This window comes from Sus scrofa, chromosome 2, assembly GCF_054392235.1.
Source record: "Sus scrofa isolate SSC_HxYL_T2T_F1_AM1 chromosome 2, Sscrofa_HxYL_maternal_Yorkshire_Landrace_v2.0, whole genome shotgun sequence".
Taxonomy (NCBI): domain Eukaryota; kingdom Metazoa; phylum Chordata; class Mammalia; order Artiodactyla; family Suidae; genus Sus; species Sus scrofa.
The window spans coordinates 153465940-153487894 of NC_139384.1; the positions used below are offsets into that span (position 1 = coordinate 153465940).

General features: G+C 47.4%; 1 protein-coding gene across 8 annotated transcripts in view; it reads left to right on the forward strand.

The window, feature by feature from the left end:
- LOC100736974 (protocadherin gamma-C4) overlaps positions 1-21955 on the forward strand; it is a 189180-nt gene that overhangs the window by 61698 nt on the left and 105527 nt on the right. The window contains exon 1 of one of the 8 annotated variants that reach the window (XM_085014856.1): positions 3702-6270. The exons of 6 other annotated variants lie outside the window; for them this stretch is intronic. In XM_085014856.1, the coding sequence (XP_084870982.1) occupies positions 3862-6270 (2409 nt within the window). In that variant the 5' untranslated portion in view covers positions 3702-3861. Of the gene's footprint in view, positions 1-3701; positions 6271-13438; positions 16085-21955 lie in introns of those variants that run through there. One more of the 8 variants, XM_085014845.1, reaches the window with a different exon arrangement.

The window sequence follows — 21955 nt, forward strand, 5'->3', positions numbered from 1 at the left end:
TCCGCGCCAACGTGAGCCTGCGCGTGCTGGTGGGCGACCGCAACGACAACGCGCCCAGGGTGCTGTACCCGGCGCTGGGGCCCGACGGCTCGGCGCTCTTCGACACGGTGCCGCGCGCCGCGCAGCCCGGCTACCTGGTGACCAAGGTGGTGGCGGTGGACGCGGACGCGGGGCACAACGCGTGGCTGTCGTACCACGTGCTGCAGGCCAGCGAGCCGGGCCTCTTCAGCCTGGGGCTGCGCACGGGCGAGGTGCGCACGGCGCGGGCCTTGGGCGAGCGGGACGCGGCCCGCCAGCGCCTGCTGGTCGCGGTGCGCGACGGGGGCCAGCCGCCCCTGTCGGCCACCGCCACGCTGCTCCTGGTGTTCGCGGACAGCCTGCAGGAGGCGCTGCCGGACCTGGGGGACGCTCCTGCCCCTTCGGACGCCCAGGCTGAGCTGCAGTTGTACCTGGTGGTGGCCTTGGCGCTGATCTCGGTGCTCTTCCTGGTGGCGGTGATCCTGGCGGTGGCCCTACACGTGCGACGCTCCTCCAGGCCCGCGGCCTGGGGCTGCTTTCAGCCTGGCCTCTGTGTCAAGGCGGGACCCGTGGGTCCCCCCAACTACAGTGAAGGAACGTTGCCCTATTCCTACAACCTGTGCGTTGCCCACACTGGAAAGACAGAGTTTAATTTTCTGACATGTAGTGAGCCGTTGAGTTCAGGACAAGACATACTTTGTGCTGAGTCACCTGGGGCCTTATTTCCACTTTGTAATTCCAGTGAGTCAACCTCCAACCAGGTGAGTTTCCTGTAAGTATAATCTCTTTTATGCTCTAGACAGTCCTCCATATTCACAGGAAAATACAGGGCACATGTCTGTTTTATTTTGCCTTCCTTTATTGTGCTTCTGCTTTTTTTTTTTTTTTCCATTTGTATTGAAAAGTTGGCAAGCCTGAGTTAAGCACGTCTGTAGGCACCATTCATCCAACGGTATTTGCTTACTTCTCGTCTGTGTCACATTGTGGTAAACCCAAGACGTTTCAAACTCTCATTATATTCGTCACGGTAATCTATGATCAGTGATCTGTGATGTTACTAATGCAAAAACATGTTCAACTCACCGAAGGCTTCAAAGATGGTTAGTGGTTTTTAGCAGTAAAGTATTTTTAACCAAGGTACAAACATTTTAACAATATAATGCTATTGCACACTTAAAGCATAACTTTTATATGCACTAGGAAACAAAAAAAATTGTGTAATTTGCTTTATTTCACTATCCCCTTTATTTATTTATTTATTTGTCTTTTTGCCTTTTCTGTGGCTGCTCCTGCAGCATATGGAGGTTCCCAGGCTAGGGGTCGAATTGGAGCTATAGCCCCTGGCCTACGCCACAGCCGCAGCAACGCAGGATCCGAGCTGCATTTGCAACCTACACCACAGCTCTCGGGGCAATGCCGGATCCTTAACCCATGGAGTGAGGCCAGGGAGGATCGAACCCGCAACCTCATGGTTCCTAGTCAGATTCGTTAACCACTGCACCACGATGGGAACTCCTCCCCTTTATTATAGAGGTGTTTACACATGCTCTAGCCTGCCAAAAAGCTCTTATGCCATTCTTCCAGGGAGGCTGAAATCAGAGCAATTATGTGTGTTTTAGTAGTGTCTTACCAGGCTCAGATTTACCAAGTGTGGAAGTTGTGGTTTTATCTACAATGGAAACATTAGGCAATGTTATAGGGTCTCCCATAAAACCTAATGAGATTTTCCCCTAATTTTTCTTCCTACCACTTAATATATGATGATTTTTTCAGTTCAAACATACTGTAAATGGAGAAGTAGGCAGTCATAAACCTTTAAAGAAAAAAATTAAGGTAAAATTAGATATTTTTCTTAATTGGTTTAACTGTCACAGCTTACATACTAATGTGCTATTTTGTTCCCTATATTTACTTCTCTTTCATTTCAAAAGCTCCTAGAATTAGGCCTCTTAACCTGGATTTTTATGATCCCCTGCAATTCTATTCTTTGTACGATGTGTGTGTGTAGAAATCATTTTACTTATCAGTAGGTTCACTATGCTCATCAGAAGATAAAAGCATGTTCTCCTTACTTTCAGCATAGGTTTTCAGGATTAATCTCTGTTGATGCTCATTCTATAGGCTCCTCCATGAAAGAAAAGACAACGTTTTAGCCTCTGTTGCTCCTCTCACACACGCCTTCTTCTTTTTTTTTCTTTTTTCTTTCTTTTTTTTTTTTTTTTTTTTTTTTTTTTTTTTTTTTGGTCTTTTCTAGGGCCGCACCCATGGCATTTGGAGATTCCCAGGCTAGGGGTCTAATTGGAGCTGTAGCTGCCACCCTGCACCACAGCTCATGGCAATGCTGAATTCTTAACCCACTGAGGGAGGCCAGGGATTGAACCCGAAACCTTATGGTTCCTAGTCGGATTCGTTAACCACTAAGCCACGATGGGAACTCCTGCCTTCTTCTTATTATTCTTTTTTTTTTTTTTTGTCTTTTTGCCTCTGCCTTCTTGTATATAATTTTTGAACTGTCTTTTTTGCAGTTCTGAACTAATCTAGCTAGAGGTTTTCTTGTAATTCCACTATCTCTAGGAGAAAATGGAGTATTGAATTCTATAAATTTTAGGCAAAATTGCCAGTCTTATGTGCACACAGTAGATACACAAGATGGTAATACATTGTGTATTTATGTGCACACAAGTCAATACACAAGATGGTAACCAGGCTTTTGCTAGGTTTCCCTTAGCAACTGCTTCAATTAATGGCTACTTCACGAACTGCTGAAGAAAAGAGATATTTATTCTTGCATTAGCACTTTTTGACTCAGTGATAATTATGTGTTTCTTACTCTTGTGGTTCTTTCGATCAAAGTACTAGTTAAGGTAACATTAACTTTTGATGATATGTCTACCTTTAACAGTTAAATAAGTCTGCTTACAAATGTAATCATCTCTCATTAGTAGAACAGGATGGAAATTGATTCTTCATCGTATTCATTTGTACCTGTCAAATATTTTCTACTCAAATAGAAAATATATAAAAATTTGAATAAAATATCAAAACAATATAATCTCTGATACGACCTGAAAGTAAGAGCACTTATATTAAAGTTTCACAATATTAATTTGAAAACATTATTAATATGCGATTAATATGGCATTTTTAAAAGAAAATTAAAAGACAACAACACTATGGGAAGCTTACTGTAAAGATTAATTGGTTTAAACCAAATAAAACAACTTCTGAGTCATCTCCTAAAGTATATTTTAACCTGAAAATGAATTAATTTCCAGTGCTGACTGGGGTTCTTACTTATTTAATAATAGGTTTTGAAGATATTAACACTAAAGCTTCAAGCATAATTAGGAATAAAAATTTATGAGTAAGTATCTTCCAGAAATTTGAGTAATTTAATATGATGCTAACTCCAAAATCTGATCATTTAATAATACTTTACAAAACTTTAACCCTACTTCATTCCACACTTGTTGGTAATTACTTGTAAAATGTGAGTTCAGGGATAAATTAATCCAAACAAACTATAAAAAGCAGGTAGTAATTTTTTCCCCTAGTAACCTAGCAAACAATATTACAAATCTAAGTGAGTGCAGTAACTGCCTAGGACTCTAAGCGCCGCTGTTCACCTACTTGGTGAACCAAAAGCCATCCGGATACTTAGGGCTCCAGCCTCACGGAGACCTGAAGATATCACAAACCAACTGCAAGGCTGCAGCAAAATTCCGTCCCTAAATCTGGGACACTCCAGCTTTTCATAAGATAATCTCCATAGCTGCAGCAACAAGGTAAACAAGACACATATGCCCAGGGAAGATTCTGAGTGGATTCCTTAGCGAAAGAACAATGGCTGCTCCAAAGAATTACCTAGGAAGCGGCGAGCTGGTACTGCTGTGCGCGCTCCTGGGCGCGCTGGGGGAGATCGGGAGAGGACAGATCCACTACTCCGTGCCAGAAGAGAGCGACAAGGGATCCGTCGTGGGTAACATCTCTAAGGACCTGGGACTGGAGTCACAAGAGCTGACCAAGCACGGAGTCCGCATCGTCTCCAGAGGTAGGACGCAGCTCTTTGCGCTGAACGCGCGAAGCGGCAGCCTGGTCACCGCGGGCCGCATAGACCGGGAGGAGCTCTGCGCGCAGAGCGCGCGGTGTCTTGTAAACATTAACATCCTGGTTGAAGACAGAGTGCAACTTTACGGTGTCGAAATAGAAGTGACTGATATCAATGATAATAACCCGAAATTCCAGGTGGAAAGTCTAGAGGTAAAAATCAACGAAATCGCTGCGCCTGGAACTCGCTATCCGCTCCCAGAGGCTGTCGACCCGGATGTGGGCGCGAATGCCCTGCAGAGCTACCAGCTCAGCCCCAGTCCCCACTTCTCGCTGGACGTGCAGACCGGAGACGACGGAACTGTAAGGCCAGAGCTGGTGCTGCAGCGCGCCCTGGACCGCGAGGAGGAGGCTGCTCACCACCTGGTCCTCATGGCCTCGGACGGCGGCGACCCGCGTCGCTCCAGCACAGTGCACGTCCGAGTGACGGTGCTGGATACCAACGACAATGCCCCGGTGTTTGCTCAGCCAGTCTACCGGGTGAAAGTCCCCGAGAACGTGCCCCCAGGCACCCTGCTGCTTACTGTGAGCGCTAGCGACCCAGATGAGGGCACCAATGGAGACGTGGCCTATAGATTCTGGAAAATCAGTGAAAAACAGTCTCCATTATTCCATCTTAATGAACAGACTGGAGAAATATCAGCAGCAAAGAGTCTGGATTATGAGGAATGTGCATTTTATGACATGGAGATACAGGCTGAAGATGGTGGGGCACTGAAGGATCGGGCCAAAGTCCTCATTTCAGTGGAAGATGTCAATGACAATAGGCCTGAAGTGACTGTTACCTCTCTGTTTAGCCCAGTCTTGGAAAATACTCCTCCTTGGACGGTAATTGCCTTCTTGAATGTGCATGACCAAGACTCTGGGAAGAACGGTCAAGTTGTCTGTCAAACACGTGATGATTTACCTTTTCAATTAGAAAAATCAATAAATAATTATTATAGATTGGTGACATGGAAACATTTGGACCGAGAAGAAACCTCTTTGTACAATATCACAGTCATGGCCTCAGATCTAGGAACCCCATCTCTGTCTACTGAAATCCATATTGCCCTGCACGTGGCAGACACGAATGACAACCCACCTTCCTTCCCTCAAACCGCCTACTCAACCTACATCCCTGAGAACAACCCCAGAGGTGCCTCCATTTTCTCCGTGACTGCTCACGACCCTGACAGTGGCAACAATGCCCAGGTCACTTACTCTCTTACCCAAGACAGCATCATGGGAGCGCCTCTCTCCTCTTATGTCTCCATCAACTCTGACACTGGTGTCCTGTACGCACTGCGCTCCTTTGACTATGAGCAGATTCAAGACTTGCAGCTGCTGGTAACAGCCAGCGACAGTGGGGACCCTCCACTGAGCAGCAATGTATCACTGAGCCTGTTCATATTGGACCAGAATGACAATGCGCCAGAGATTTTGTACCCCATGCTTCCCACTGACGGTTCCACAGGCGTGGAGCTGGCACCCCGCTCCGCAGAGCCCGGCTACCTGGTGACCAAGGTGGTGGCGGTGGACAGAGACTCGGGCCAGAACGCCTGGCTGTCCTACCGCTTGCTCAAGGCCAGCGAGCCCGGGCTCTTCGCGGTGGGGCTGCACACGGGCGAGGTGCGCACAGCGCGGGCCCTGCTGGACAGAGACGCCCTCAAGCAGAGCCTGGTGGTGGCGGTCCAGGACCACGGCCAGCCCCCCCTCTCGGCCACCGTCACGCTCACCGTGGCTGTGGCTGACAGCATCCCTCATGTCCTGACTGACCTGGGTAGCATCAAGACCCCTGCCGACTCTGATGATTCAGACCTCACCCTCTACCTGGTGGTGGCAGTGGCCGTTGTTTCCTGCATCTTCCTCGCCTTCGTCATCGTTCTGCTGGCTCTCAGACTGTGGCGATGGCACAAGTCGAGTCTGCTCCAGGCTTCAGGCAGCAGGTTGGCAGGACTGCCAGCCTCAAACTTCGTAGGCATAGAGGGAGTACAGGCTTTCCTGCAGACCTATTCCCACGAGGTCTCCCTTACCTCGGACTCTCGGAAGAGTCATGTGATCTTTCCTCAGCCCAACTACGCAGACACACTCATCAGCCAGGAGAGCTGTGAGAAAAACGATTCCATATTAACATCCATAAAGGATGAAGGTGCTTCTGTTCAGGTGAGTTCGGTGCTTTGTTTACATTTATTTCTTAGAGGAATTACATTTTTCATAAATTTGTGTTTTGAAGCACGTATTGTGAGGAAAGTTTAAAATAATTTTTAAGGTGTATCACAAAGTTTTGGGGGTTTTTTTAGTGATACTATAAAATTGAGTTCATCGTTTGTTTCATCTGCTTTCCAAATTAGACAAGATTATTTAAATATGAACTCTTGGAGTTCCCGTCGTGGCACAGTGGTTAACGAATCTGACTAGGAACCATGAGGTTTCGGGTTCGATCCCTGCCCTTGCTCAGTGGGTTAACGATCTGGCATTGCCGTGAGCTGTGGTGTAGGTTGCAGACGCGGTTCGGATCCTGCGTTGCTGTGGCTCTGGCGTAGGCTGGCGGCTACAGCTCCGATTCGACCCCTAGCCTGGGAACCTCCATATGCTGAGGGAGCAGCCCAAGAAATAGCAAAAAGACAAAAAATAAAATAAATTAAAATAAAATAACAGACTGTCGTTAAAAAAAGAAGTAGCAATGAAAATAATTTAAAAATAAATAAATATGAACTCTTAACCTCTTAAAGCCTTCCATATTTTACTATATTACTTATCACTTATTCGCTTAAGAAATAGTTACCCAACCACATACACTAAGTTTGTTTTGTATGTGTAGATGTGTATATACACATATACACTACATATATATGTGTATATACACTACATATATATATGTTAGAACTTGCAAAAATGCTTGAGACTTCCAAACCCTTGTATTAGCTTACTAAAAGTAAAATACATCTCAGAATTTTGAGGATTCTTAGGAATGCACTTGAAACTAGGCTTTTGAAAATTTCTTCACTTGAAACCTCTTTTCTGAGTCCTGTGTCTGGATCAGAACCCTTCAGAGTTTTAGTACTTCTTACATTTCAAAACGTCATAAGCATATTTTAAAGGGTGGCGGTAGATGAGACAGGTCCCTACATGTTGATTGTGTGGCGGGAGTTGCCCAGACTCATACCAATGGAGACATGGAATCTAAAGCCCTAAAATGGTCATTGCTCCCCCCAGGCAAATTTGAAATAAAATTTCATTTAAAATTTTTGAAAGTGACTTTTGTAAAATATAGAACACATTTTATTACAGTTCCAATGAGCTGTTATGATTGTACAGCCATGTGAAGTGTGCTGTGTTTCTCATGGTGAGAGTTTGCGAGTGTTGGTTTCAAGAACAGAAGTTACAGGTACACAAATTCTAAACAGGCTAATCAATTCAATTAAAAATAATTCCATCTGGAGTATATGATTCCCATATCCCTTGTTATAGCATTTAATAAAACTTAACCACTGATTTGTTATCAGATGAGAGTGGAAAACACAATGAACTATTTGTTAGTAACTAAATGGACATTTCCCAGGGATTGCGCTGTGTTCCCTTCTATTTTGCATATATAATGGTTAGGAGTTACTTCCTATTTTCTGTAGTATTTGGATATACAGTCATTTGAGAAACAACTATTTTGTTGACACTTTGTAAATTTAAAAAGTATGCGGAAAGTTTCCCTAATAGAAAAGAAAACCCTTACTCTTGCTCAAAGCATTCACTAATTATTAAAAAAAAAAGAAATTAACAGATGGAGTAAGTTAATTAGAACAGATGTCACTATATTCAGTAAATTTATATAAATAAACTGACTGTGAACTTAATTAATTTCTCCAATTCCGAAGTTGTTATCCAGTATGACATATGTACGTAGGCAATTCTCTTGGAATACCCTTTGTGACTTTATACTGAAGAATAAATATTTCCCTAATACATTTTAAGAATGAATTTATGTACGGTATTGGGTATGACATAAACCAGTTAATTCTGAGTTATAAAGTAGGGGGTATAGTAAATAGTCTCCTATGGCTACGTCATTGGGACAGGTTTTTTTGAATGACTACTTCTTGAGTCGGAAGATTAAAAAGAAATTATTTTGGTAAAGTCATTGTCGATATTATCCAAAGGAGAAGATGTCTGGGGATTGGGTAAAAAATTACACAACTTTAAAAAATAATTTTCAAAAGTATCGATGTACTCTAATATATGTGATATGGAACAGCATTGATCGTGTAGAAATATTGGGGGCGAACATAGGAATCAATGAAAAAAAGTTTTAAAATTGTTTCAGATATCCTAGGTAATGAACGAAATGATTCGTGTAATTAGTAGATGACAAACTCTTTGAGAGCGAGACCTAAGTCTCATTCATTGTTATACGGCCACTAACAAGGACAGTACTTAGCACAACGCAAACGTTCAGGTATGTTTGTAGAATGGTAGAATAAATGGATCAATAAATGCAAATCTGTAAACAAGCCCAACATATTTCTTATAATTTGGAGACAACAGAAAAATACCTTAAATGAGTTTTGATAATTTAAGGTATTAATTTGTTAACATAAAAACATGGCTTGTTCAGTTAGGCTCACAGTTTCTAGTTATGATAGCTGGTTAAAGGGATGCAGCAGGGGCTGCAGTTTCCCAGTGCGGACTCTGGGCGCCGCTGTTGGCCAAAGTGGAGAGCGAGGCGCTGGCCACCTCCTCGCGCAGCCGCAGCGCACCCTCCCCAGCTCAGACTCGCTCGCTGGAGCCTTCCTACCGCCAACTCCTCTGGCAAAGCAGCAGCCCGGGCGGACCCGCACGCCGGAAATACAGCTCTTCCGAGGCCCGGACAGCTACCACCCAGAGACGGTGTTTGTAATCCGGCGTCTCCAAGCCGGTGAGCAAAGCCGAGGGAGCAAGAGGGATGGGGAGCGGCGCGGGGAAGCGGGGCTGGGCTCCGAGGCGGCCAGGGCTCTTTGCCTGCCTGCTGTCTTTGTTCTGCCTGGCGCTGTCTGAGCAGATCCGCTACAGGATTCCCGAGGAGATGGCCCAGGGCTCGGTGGTGGGGAACCTCGCCAAGGACCTGAGACTCAGTGTCCACGAGTTAGCGACTCGAAACCTGCGCGTCAGTTCGGAGAAGCCTTACTTCGCAGTGAGCGCAGAGAGCGGGGAGTTACTTGTGAGCAGCCGGCTGGACCGGGAGCAGATATGCGGGAAGAAGCCAGCCTGTGCTCTGGAGTTTGAGGCAGTTGCTGAAAATCCACTGAACTTTTATCACGTGAATGTGGAGATCGAGGACGTTAATGACCACACGCCAAAATTTACGCAAAGTTCCTTTGAGCTGCAAATAAGTGAATCTACACCGCCAGGTGCGCGCTTTATATTAGAAGTCGCGGAAGATGCAGATATTGGCTTAAACTCTTTGCAGGCTTATAAACTTTCTCTTAGCCCTAGTTTCTCATTGATAAATAAAGAGAAACAAGATGGTAGTAAATACCCGGAACTGGTGTTGGAGCAACCCTTAGACCGGGAAAAACAGAGTTATCATCGTTTAGTTCTGACTGCCTCAGACGGTGGCGATCCACCCCTAAGCGGCACAACTGAACTCCGCATCCAGGTCACTGATGCCAACGATAACCCCCCAGTATTCAGCCAGGACGTATACCGAGTCAGCCTTGGAGAAAACGTGCCCCCAGGCACCACTGTGCTGCAGGTGTCAGCCACCGACCAGGATGAGGGCGCTAATTCGGAAATCACTTATTCCTTCTACAAGACCGGGAAAGTCTTCAGTCTGAATTCAAAAAGCGGGGAAATTACAACGCTAAACACACTGGATTTCGAGGCAGTCAAGGAATATTCTATGGTGGTAGAAGGGAGGGATGGCGGAGGACTGGTTGCCCAATGTACAGTTGAAATTAGCGTTCAGGACGAAAATGACAACAGGCCAGATATTACATTCCATTCTCTAGTCAAAATGATTCTGGAAAATGCAGAGCCTGGAATGCTAATTGCTTTGATCAAAATACACGACCGAGATTCCGGAGAGAATGGGGAGGTTAATTGTCGATTAGAAGGTGAAGTCCCTTTTCAGATAATCTCTTCGTCCAAAAATTCATATAAGTTGGTAACATATGGGGCCCTAGACCGAGAGCAGACTCCGGAATACAATGTCACCATCACAGCCACCGACAGGGGCAAGCCGCCCCTCTCCACCAGCACTACCATCACTCTGCACATCGCAGACGTCAACGACAACGCTCCGGTTTTCCAGCAGGCCTCCTACGAGGTCCACGTGGCGGAGAACAACCCGCCCGGCGCCTCCATCGCGCAAGTGAGCGCTCGCGATCCCGACCTGGGGCCCAACGGCCACGTCTCCTACTCCCTCGTGGCCGGCGACCTGGAGCCGCGCGCGCTGGCGTCCTACGTGTCCGTGAGCGCGCAGAGCGGCGTGGTGTTCGCGCAGCGCGCCTTCGACCACGAGCAGCTGCGCGCCTTGGAGCTGACGCTGCAGGCCCGCGACCACGGCTCGCCCGCGCTCCGCGCCAACGTGAGCCTGCGCGTGCTGGTGGGCGACCGCAACGACAACGCGCCCAGGGTGCTGTACCCGGCGCTGGGGCCCGACGGCTCGGCGCTCTTCGACACGGTGCCGCGCGCCGCGCAGCCCGGCTACCTGGTGACCAAGGTGGTGGCGGTGGACGCGGACGCGGGGCACAACGCGTGGCTGTCGTACCACGTGCTGCAGGCCAGCGAGCCGGGCCTCTTCAGCCTGGGGCTGCGCACGGGCGAGGTGCGCACGGCGCGGGCCTTGGGCGAGCGGGACGCGGCCCGCCAGCGCCTGCTGGTCGCGGTGCGCGACGGGGGCCAGCCGCCCCTGTCGGCCACCGCCACGCTGCTCCTGGTGTTCGCGGACAGCCTGCAGGAGGCGCTGCCGGACCTGGGGGACGCTCCTGCCCCTTCGGACGCCCAGGCTGAGCTGCAGTTGTACCTGGTGGTGGCCTTGGCGCTGATCTCGGTGCTCTTCCTGGTGGCGGTGATCCTGGCGGTGGCCCTACACGTGCGACGCTCCTCCAGGCCCGCGGCCTGGGGCTGCTTTCAGCCTGGCCTCTGTGTCAAGGCGGGGCCCGTGGGTCCCCCCAACTACAGTGAAGGAACGTTGCCTTATTCCTACAACCTGTGCGTTGCCCACACTGGAAAGACAGAGTTTAATTTTCTGACATGTAGTGTGCCGTTGAGTTCAGGACAAGACATACTTTGTGCTGAGTCACCTGGGGCCTTATTTCCACTTTGTAATTCCAGTGAGTCGACGTCCCATCCAGAAACTCTAACTACGGTGAGTTACATTTAAGTGTCTACTCCTTTTCGCCATCTATGCAGTTTTCCTTATTTGTGTGAAAGTATATTACACTTTTAAGTATATGAGTTGTCTTAGGGGTATTATATCTCATCCAAGAGCTGTATTTTCAGTCTTCAGGGGGAATGGTGAATGGGAGTAGGTTGCGACATAAAATAGAGTTATCTTACCCAGCTTGCATTTACTAAGTAGTGAGAGTGTGCTCTTTGGTTAACAGCGTATTTGCCAATTTCTTACCTCTTTTTCTGAGCTAATGAAATTGATTGTTGCATCCTTTAACATCTTTGTTTATTATATAAGTAAATAATAATGCTGGGATGGAATTGGAGCTACAGCTGGCGGCCTACCCACAGCCACAGCAATGCCAGATCTTCCACTTACACCACAGCTCAGGGCAATGCCGTGATCCTTAGCCCACTGAGCAAAGCCAGGCTTTGAATCTGAAACCTCATAGTTCCTAATCAGATTCCTCTCTGCTGCGCCATGATGGGGACTTCGGTAGTTTTCCTTTCTGATGTTTATTCTTCATGTCTAGTTCCTTAAATCTACTATTCATAAGTCTTCAAAGGGTTAGGGTTAGTCTTAAAATTTTCTTAAATTTTAAGAAAAAAGACTGTGTCTGTGGGGGGGGTGTATGAGGAGCGTCTCAGTGAACCCATCAGAAAGTCCAGGTCATCATCTTAGTTCCTTCAAGTTTTCTTGAATGCACAATTCTCTTTTCGTCTTTAATCATTGTGAGAAGGTGACACCTGACAAAGGAAAAGGAAATGCTATTGCCTCCATGACTTGTCATTACTGATCTCTTTTTGTAAGAAGAAAAGGGGGAAGTCATTGGGTTTGTCTTCTTAGAGCCTTAAACATTAGCAACTAGAGGTTTTCTCATCCTCCTCCTACTTATAGGAGGGAAGGAGAATTCTGAATTTTCCATTTTTAAGGCAAAAACCTACTAGTTTCAAGCACATACAAGGATAACATTAAATATGTATCAGGCTGTTGCTTGGTTTTTCTTAGAACATTGCTTCAGTAAATAGTTTCTTTATAAACTGCGGAGAGAAATTTCTCCTTGTGGTATGTACTTTTTACTTTTTAGTAAATATATCTTGTACTTTTCCCCAAAATTATTGCATACATTTAGATGACCCATATAATGGAAGTTTAAGCTTACTTTAAAATGTCATAATTTCTTAAAGGAAGATGTGAAATGGAAAACTTTCTTTGCCCTGTATATTCATTTGAATTTTCCAAATGCCATACCTATCCATGCACTTATGCCTTCACATAGAAAACTAAACATTAAAAAGTTGAAAGAGCATAAAAGCTTAAAATCACAAATATGTAAAATTTAAAAATCCACTCACTTTAAAAGTTAGCAATATTAGGTGAGAAAATCGCTTACTATTGCCTAATTAAATTTTTGTAAACAAAATCTTAAGGAAACCATACTCCAGAAATCTTACCATGAAAGCAAATTAACCTTATAACACTAGTTTCAAAGTGAATAACTATCCATATATTCATTCAGTATAATTATGTAATACACATATGCAAGCATATATATAATTAAGAAAAATATGACTGTATTTCAAAGATAATTGCATGTTGTAATTAATTCAGAAAATAGATAATGACCTATAGAAAATATCTGAAACATTAGCAAGAGGAAATTAGAACAATTTACATACTTAGCAAATGCAACATTCTACTAAGAGTGAGAGTAAGGTTGGTAGTGGGAAAATGACGATTTCATAACACATCGAATAGAAATTTCATTACACTTGACTTCCAACTAAAATACCCACCAATGGCCATTTCTTTTGAAATAGGAATGTGTGACACAATTAGAAAAATCCAAAATCATAGTTGCAAGAGAGCAGTGTTTTCTCTGTCATCTGTAGCAAAGCATTGCTCGTCTTAGTGGGTGTAGTAACGGCTTCGGACTCTGGGCGCCGCTGTTGACCTGCTCTAAGCAAAGCGCAGGCAGCCCTCGGTCCGGATACCAGGCTCAGCAACACAAAGCCGCTCGGATCCCACAAACCCACTCCGGGGCTGCAGCGTAACTCGGCCTCCGAACTTGGAGCACTACGGGTTTCTCCTAAGGAAAAAGACCACCAGAATTTGCAGAGGAGAAAAGAGCGTATGGAGTCAGCGTTCACAGCAATTCTTCTGAATCCAATCTTTGGTGAAGCAGCAATGGCCGCTCCAGTGAATCGCCTGCCCCACCGAGGACTGGTCCTGCTGTGCCTCTTCCTGGGGAGGCTGTGGGAGAGCGGGGCTCGCCAGATCCGCTACTCGGTACCTGAAGAGACAGAAAAAGGCTATATCGTGGGGAATATCTCCAAGGATCTGGGGCTGGAGCCCCGCGAGCTGGCGGGGCGCGGAGTCCGCATCGTCTCCAGAGGTAGGACGCAGCTCTTTGCGCTGAACGCGCGAAGCGGCAGCCTGGTCACCGCGGGCCGCATAGACCGGGAGGAGCTCTGCGCCCAGAGCGCGCCGTGCCTGGTGAACTTTAAAGTCCTGGTTGAAGACAGAGTGCAGCTTTACGGAGTCGAAATAGAAGTGACTGATATCAATGATAATAACCCGAAATTCCAGGTGGAAAGTCTAGAGGTAAAAATCAACGAAATCGCTGCGCCTGGAACTCGCTATCCGCTCCCAGAGGCTGTCGACCCGGATGTGGGCGCGAACGCCCTGCAGAGCTACCAGCTCAGCCCCAGTCCCCACTTCTCGCTGGACGTGCAGACCGGAGACGACGGAACTGTAAGGCCAGAGCTGGTGCTGCAGCGCGCCCTGGACCGCGAGGAGGAGGCTGCTCACCACCTGGTCCTCATGGCCTCGGACGGCGGCGACCCGCGTCGCTCCAGCACAGTGCACGTCCGAGTGACGGTGCTGGATACCAACGACAATGCCCCGGTGTTTGCTCAGCCAGTCTACCGGGTGAAAGTCCCCGAGAACGTGCCCCCAGGCACCCTGCTGCTTACTGTGAGCGCTAGCGACCCAGATGAGGGCACCAATGGAGACGTGGCCTATAGATTCTGGAAAATCAGTGAAAAACAGTCTCCGTTATTCCATCTTAATGAACAGACTGGAGAAATATCAGCAGCAAAGAGTCTGGATTATGAGGAATGTGCATTTTATGACATGGAGATACAGGCTGAAGATGGTGGGGGATTGAAGGATCGGGCCAAAGTCCTCATTTCAGTGGAAGATGTCAATGACAATAGGCCTGAAGTGACTGTTACCTCTCTGTTTAGCCCAGTGAGGGAAGATGCTCCTCAAGGAACAGTGATTGTTCTTTTCAATGCTCATGACCAAGACTCTGGGAAGAACGGTCAAGTTGTCTGTTCCATCCAGGACGCTCTACCGTTTAGGTTAGAAAAGTCAACTGAAGATTATTATAGATTATTGACAACCGGAAATCTTGACCGGGAAAAAAACTTTGAATATAACATCACCGTGACGGCGACAGACAGAGGAACACCGCCCCTGTCCACGGAAATTCACATCACCCTAAACGTGGTCGACATCAATGACAACCCACCTTCCTTTCCTCAAACCTCTTACTCAGTCTACCTCCCTGAGAATAACCTTAGGGGCATGTCCATCTTTTCTGTGTCAGCCCACGACCCCGATAGCGATGAGAACGCCCGGGTTGTTTATTCCGTTGCTGAGGACACCATCCAAGGCGCGCCCCTCTCCTCCTATGTCTCCATCAACTCTGACACTGGGGTCCTATATGCTTTGCGCTCCTTCGACTATGAACAGTTTCGAGACCTGCATTTGAGAGTGATTGCAAGTGACAGTGGGGACCCACCCCTCAGCAGCAATGTGTCTCTGAGCCTCTTCGTGCTGGACCAGAATGACAACGCACCTGAAATCTTATACCCTGCCCTCCCCACCGACGGTTCTACCGGTGTAGAGCTGGCACCCCGCTCTGCAGAGCCCGGCTACCTGGTGACCAAGGTGGTGGCGGTGGACAGAGACTCGGGCCAGAACGCCTGGCTGTCCTACCGCCTGCTCAAGGCCAGCGAGCCCGGGCTCTTCGCGGTGGGGCTGCACACAGGCGAGGTGCGCACAGCGCGGGCCCTGCTGGACAGAGACGCCCTCAAGCAGAGCCTGGTGGTGGCGGTCCAGGACCACGGCCAGCCCCCCCTCTCGGCCACCGTCACGCTCACCGTGGCAGTGGCAGACAGCATCCCCGAAGTCCTGGCTGACCTGGATAGCCTCGAATCTCCTGCCAGCCCAGACGACTCAGGCCTCACACTGTACTTGGTGGTGGCGGTGGCGGCGGTCTCCTGTGTCTTCCTGGCCTTTGTCATCGTGCTGCTGGCGCTCAGGCTGAGGCGCTGGCACCTGTCGCGTGTGCTGCAGGCGTCAGGAGGCGGACTGGGTGGCGTGCCCGCGTCCCACTTCGTGGGCGTGGACGGGGTGCGGGCTTTCCTGCAGACCTATTCGCACGAGGTGTCGCTCACCGCGGACTCACGGGGGAGCCACGTGATTTTCCCGCAGCCCAACTATGCGGACACGCTCATCAGCCAGGAGAGCTGTGGGAAAAGCGAGCCTTTGTGCATTGCAGATGATTCGAAGTTTCCTATAGAAGATACCCCTTTGGTTCCAGTGAGTTCAATTTTTCCTTTACCTTCTATTAAAATTTGTTTCCTCTTCCTCTTTAAATGTTGGCACTTACAGTAGGATAAGTTTATATTAATATATTCTCAGCCTGCATTTACATTTTCGCTGGGCCTGATTTTTGCTCTAACATCAATAGGAAACATTTAATTGTTACATCGTTGATATAATTTTTGCTTTCTCATAATGAAGCTAGCATCAACAGAAGCCTTCCTTTTGGGAATGCTCTCATTATCTGTCGTTGTGCATGGCCCTTTGGATGAGGTGGTTTGACTGGTTATCATGGTTCTTGCTTCACCGCATTCAAGTCCCCAGGCTAGGGATTGAACCCAGCGACGGCTGTGATGTAGACCTGAGGCAATGCCAGATCCTTTAACCCACTGCTGGGGTTGGGATTGAACTGCCTCCTCAGAGCTGCTGCAGTCAGATTCTTAACCCACTGTGCCACCACAGGAACTCTTTAATGGTGAACCTTTTAAAAATCATTTTTTCTAATCTCAATGGTTTTGATTTTGTATTACAGTGATGTCATAGTGTTAGTAGTTTGAAACGCTCCTTTGCTATAGTTTATGTTTGCTGAAGAGGGGTTCTTAGACTAGACCCTGCGAGAAGACAAAACGCGGGAGATAAAAATTATTCTTCACCTGTCTGTTACTTATGCCTAGTCCTTCATCTTCCCAGGCTAGAACTAAATCTGGATCTGGGAGATGATTTAGGAAAGTATTCTCAAGAACTATGCTAGGAGGTTCTAAGAATATTCTACTGGCTTTCAGACATAGGAAAATAATAATGTATAAGGTGATTTTAAACATAATGTCATTTCAAGTAATAAATGGCATTGTAGGAGACTTTGAACATAAGCTTTGAAACTGAATCAAAATTCTATTCAAGGTGTTTTCTTGTTGCACAATGGGTTAAGGATCCAGGGTTGTCACTGCAGCAGCTCAGGTTACTGCCGTGGTGCAGGTTTCATTCCTAGCTCAGAAACTCCACCTTCCATAGGTATGGGGGGAAAAAAGAACCAAAGGAAAATCAAAAAACAGAATTCTATTCTAAACATACTGAACACAAGGGCTAACATGTCTGGAAATCCATTAGGATATACCAAGTATCATTATTTCAAATACTCTTTATTCCCAAGCTAGTAGGAAAAAAGTAAAGCCATATTTACTTTTCAGGGCCATATTTTTAACCATGCAGTAGCCAAACTGTCATTTAAAGTTTCTGTCCTGGGGAGTAGTCTTTAGTACCTAAGAGTCATAAACACAAAAATATATGTTCATTTGGGAAAATGTAATAACAGAGATATGGATGAAGGCTTCTATATCATGGTAGGTAACTACTATTCTCAGCTATGAAAACATCACTTGCCTTTAGAAACAGAATACAAGGCTTATGGGATGGATGACTGGGCAGAGTGTGGGAAATGCTGAATTCTGGTTTTCTTAAATGAGGCGGCACTTTTGCATTGGGAACAGATAAAATAGACTTAAGAATAAAATTCTTCCTCATCTTAGTGTCTTTAAAGAGAGTTCATTAAAATAGCTGGATTTTCTTCAAAATAACGACGGAATGAACATATAGTAAACAAATGTGATCTTGTGTTGATCACTGTTGCAGTTGCGTGACGGGTATATGAAGGTTCAATAATAGTGCTCCCTACTTTTGTACAAGCCTGAAATTTCCCATAACAAATTTCTTGAAAAACTAAGTACATAGACAGACATCCTCCGTATACTTGGTAAACCTAAAATTTAGGGATATTGCAGAACTGTGTATATGCACATTCTGGTGATAGAAATGGGATTCAAGGCAAAACTGTCAGGCTGCGGTTCCACACACGGCCTCTGGGCGCCGCTGTCGGCCAGTGCAGGACAAGCGCTGAAGCCCAGGATTCCTGAGCCTCTGGCTCGAGATTTCCTGCGCAGCCACCCACACAGAGAGAAGGAAGCCCGCTCACACACCCAGGCTCCTGGCCGCGCAGGCTCTGCTCAGCACAGACGCCTTCCCAGATCCGCCTGTCCTGGGCCAAATGCCCCTTCCGTGACGCCGTGGATTGCAGTTTCTTTGCCTCTCCAGAAAGACCGGGCTCCAGCGAGACCTAGACGCGCAATGGGAGGGAGCTGCACGCAGAGACGCCCGGCCAGCCGGCGCCAGGTACTGTTGCCCTTCCTGCTGCCTTTGTTATACCCCGCGCTCTGCGAGCAGATCCGCTACTCCATTCCCGAGGAGCTGGCCAAGGGCTCGGTGGTAGGGACCCTCGCCAAGGACCTAGGGCTCGGTGTTCGGGACGTGTCAGCTCGCAAGCTGCGAGTTAGTGCAGAGAAGCTGCTCTTCAGCGTAGACGCGGAGAGCGGGGACTTGCTTGTGAAGGACCGAATAGACCGTGAGCAGATATGCAAAGAGAGAAGAAGATGTGAATTGCAGCTGGAGGCCGTGGTGGAAAATCCTTTAAATATTTTTCATATCATGGTGGATGTTGAGGATATTAACGACCATGCCCCTCAGTTCGATCAAAAGGAAATACGTCTAGAAATTTTTGAATCTGTATCCACAGGTGCACGAATGTCGCTTGACCCTGCCACTGACCCCGATATAAACACGAACTCAGTTAAAGATTATCAGATAAATCCTAACCCGTATTTCTCATTAATGGTTAGAGTTAATTCCGATGGTGGCAAATACCCAGAGTTGTCTTTGGAGAAACCCCTAGATCGGGAAGAGCAGCCGTCCCATCGCTTGATATTGACTGCCTTCGACGGAGGGGACCCACCACGAAGTGCCACCACTCAAATAGAAGTCTTTGTGAAGGACACGAATGATAACCCCCCCGTGTTCAGCAAAGACGAATATAGAATCAGCGTTAGTGAAAATCTACCACCTGGGTCCTCGGTGTTGCTGGTGACAGCCACTGACCGGGACGAGGGAGTCAATGCTGAAATACAGTACTACTTCAGGAGCACTGCTCAGAGTACAAGGAACATGTTCTCACTGGATGAGAAAACAGGCCTGATTAAGAATAACCAGTCACTGGATTTTGAGGATATAGAAAGATACACCATGGAAGTGGAAGCAAAAGACGGCGGTGGCCTCTCTACCCAATGTAAAGTAATCATAGATATCCTAGATGAAAACGACAACATTCCAGAAATAATCATCACTTCTCTCTCAGATCAGATTTTGGAGGATTCCCACCCAGGAATGGTTGTTGCCCTCTTCAAAACACGCGACCAGGACTCTGGAGGAATTGGAGAAGTCACCTGTCATATAGGAAGAGATGTTCCTTTCAAGATTTATTCTTCTTCTAATAATTACTACAGGCTGGTGACAGATGGGGCCCTAGACCGAGAGCAGACTCCGGAATACAATGTCACCATCACAGCCACCGACAGGGGCAAGCCGCCCCTCTCCTCCAGCACTACCATCACTCTGCACATCGCAGACGTCAACGACAACGCTCCGGTTTTCCAGCAGGCCTCCTACGAGGTCCACGTGGCGGAGAACAACCCGCCCGGCGCCTCCATCGCGCAAGTGAGCGCTCGCGATCCCGACCTGGGGCCCAACGGCCACGTCTCCTACTCCCTCGTGGCCGGCGACCTGGAGCCGCGCGCGCTGGCGTCCTACGTGTCCGTGAGCGCGCAGAGCGGCGTGGTGTTCGCGCAGCGCGCCTTCGACCACGAGCAGCTGCGCGCCTTGGAGCTGACGCTGCAGGCCCGCGACCACGGCTCGCCCGCGCTCCGCGCCAACGTGAGCCTGCGCGTGCTGGTGGGCGACCGCAACGACAACGCGCCCAGGGTGCTGTACCCGGCGCTGGGGCCCGACGGCTCGGCGCTCTTCGACACGGTGCCGCGCGCCGCGCAGCCCGGCTACCTGGTGACCAAGGTGGTGGCGGTGGACGCGGACGCGGGGCACAACGCGTGGCTGTCGTACCACGTGCTGCAGGCCAGCGAGCCGGGCCTCTTCAGCCTGGGGCTGCGCACGGGCGAGGTGCGCACGGCGCGGGCCTTGGGCGAGCGGGACGCGGCCCGCCAGCGCCTGCTGGTCGCGGTGCGCGACGGGGGCCAGCCGCCCCTGTCGGCCACCGCCACGCTGCTCCTGGTGTTCGCGGACAGCCTGCAGGAGGCGCTGCCGGACCTGGGGGACGCTCCTGCCCCTTCGGACGCCCAGGCTGAGCTGCAGTTGTACCTGGTGGTGGCCTTGGCGCTGATCTCGGTGCTCTTCCTGGTGGCGGTGATCCTGGCGGTGGCCCTACACGTGCGACGCTCCTCCAGGCCCGAGGCCTGGGGCTGCTTTCAGCCTGGCCTCTGTGTCAAGGCCGGGCCCGTGGGTCCCCCCAACTACAGTGAAGGAACGTTGCCTTATTCCTACAACCTGTGCGTTGCCCACACTGGAAAGACAGAGTTTAATTTTCTGACATGTAGTGAGCCGTTGAGTTCAGGACAAGACATACTTTGTGCTGAGTCACCTGGGGCCTTATTTCCACTTCAGAGTGGGAATGATTTGACTTCACATCCTGAGACCCTGATACCGGTGAGTTTCGTTTTTGTGTTTTCTGTAATATTCTATTAGTGTTTCATATTTCATGCGTATTACTTGACTGTACATGCATACTCCTTGACTTTATATTTAGAAAATCCACAGCTAATCACAATCTTGTCTTCTCAGTGTCAATTTTTGCTGAATACATCTTCAAGATTACTTGGTTCATAAGTTGCTCAGATGGAATATCACTAAATTGGAGTTATCATGTCAAACTTAGGGTAACAAAATAGAGGTCATAGTCCTGGCTTCTTACCAAATAATAAATAACAACCTATTCAAATATGCTAAGACTTAGGTTGAATTTTCCATACCCTATTTGTATTTTCAGGTACTCATCAGATATGAAAGCAGGTGCTCATTTCAAAAAACATGTTTTGCAAATAATCTTGTATGTCCTTTTGGGTATCTTAGCAATTTTTAAAACAGTATGCATTTGAGAGGGGATGGGAAGCAGATCCATGAATTCCTGAAATTGCATGCAAATTTACAGATGTATGCATTTCTCTTGGGAGAGAGGTCAAAAATTTGATTCCATTGCCAAGTTTCCTATGGTCCTCAAAACTTGCTACTAACTACCCTAGAGGACTTTTTCTCTTCAATTTTTGGTCCTTCTGGTTTTCCTCTTATTTCTACTTTTCTTGGTGCTCAAAAGTGTACTCGTTCCCAATCTTTTTTCTTCTTCTCTACATCACAAGATAAGGAAGTTCCAAGACAGCAAGTGAAATGCTAGTGTATTTTATGTCCAATGTCTGTCCCCGACTGTCTGATATAAAATCTTTAAAGACTAAAGATAAAATCTTTGAAGAGGTCTATACTTGGGGATATAGTGGCATAAATATTTCTGAACAACCTGTTCTCTCTATATGAAAGAAGTGAACCTCTAAACTTCTCACCTTTGAGGGAGAAAACTACTGGTGAGTTGATGGGAATATACAACCGAAGGCGTGTGGGCCACTTTGAGCTTCCTTACGAAATGCAAAGGAGGGATCAGGTACACTGATATCACACCCTGGTGAAAACAGGATATTTGACATAAACACTTATTTGTTTAAAACCTACATCACTATTTTTACTTTGTTTAAAATTGTAGCCCTTGTATGTACTTCTCTTCCCACTGTAGTACGAACACGGTCCTTTTAGTTGGTGATTACCAGCTCCACTCATTTAAATAGATCACATTAGCTTCTAATAAAATAGGCCTATATTAAAATGTTTTTAAAAAGAGTCATTGAGACTTAGTAAAGCCATTTTAGAAAAAAATTGAAACCCTTTCACACAATCACAATGTCAAACAAGTTTAATTATTCAATAGAGCAA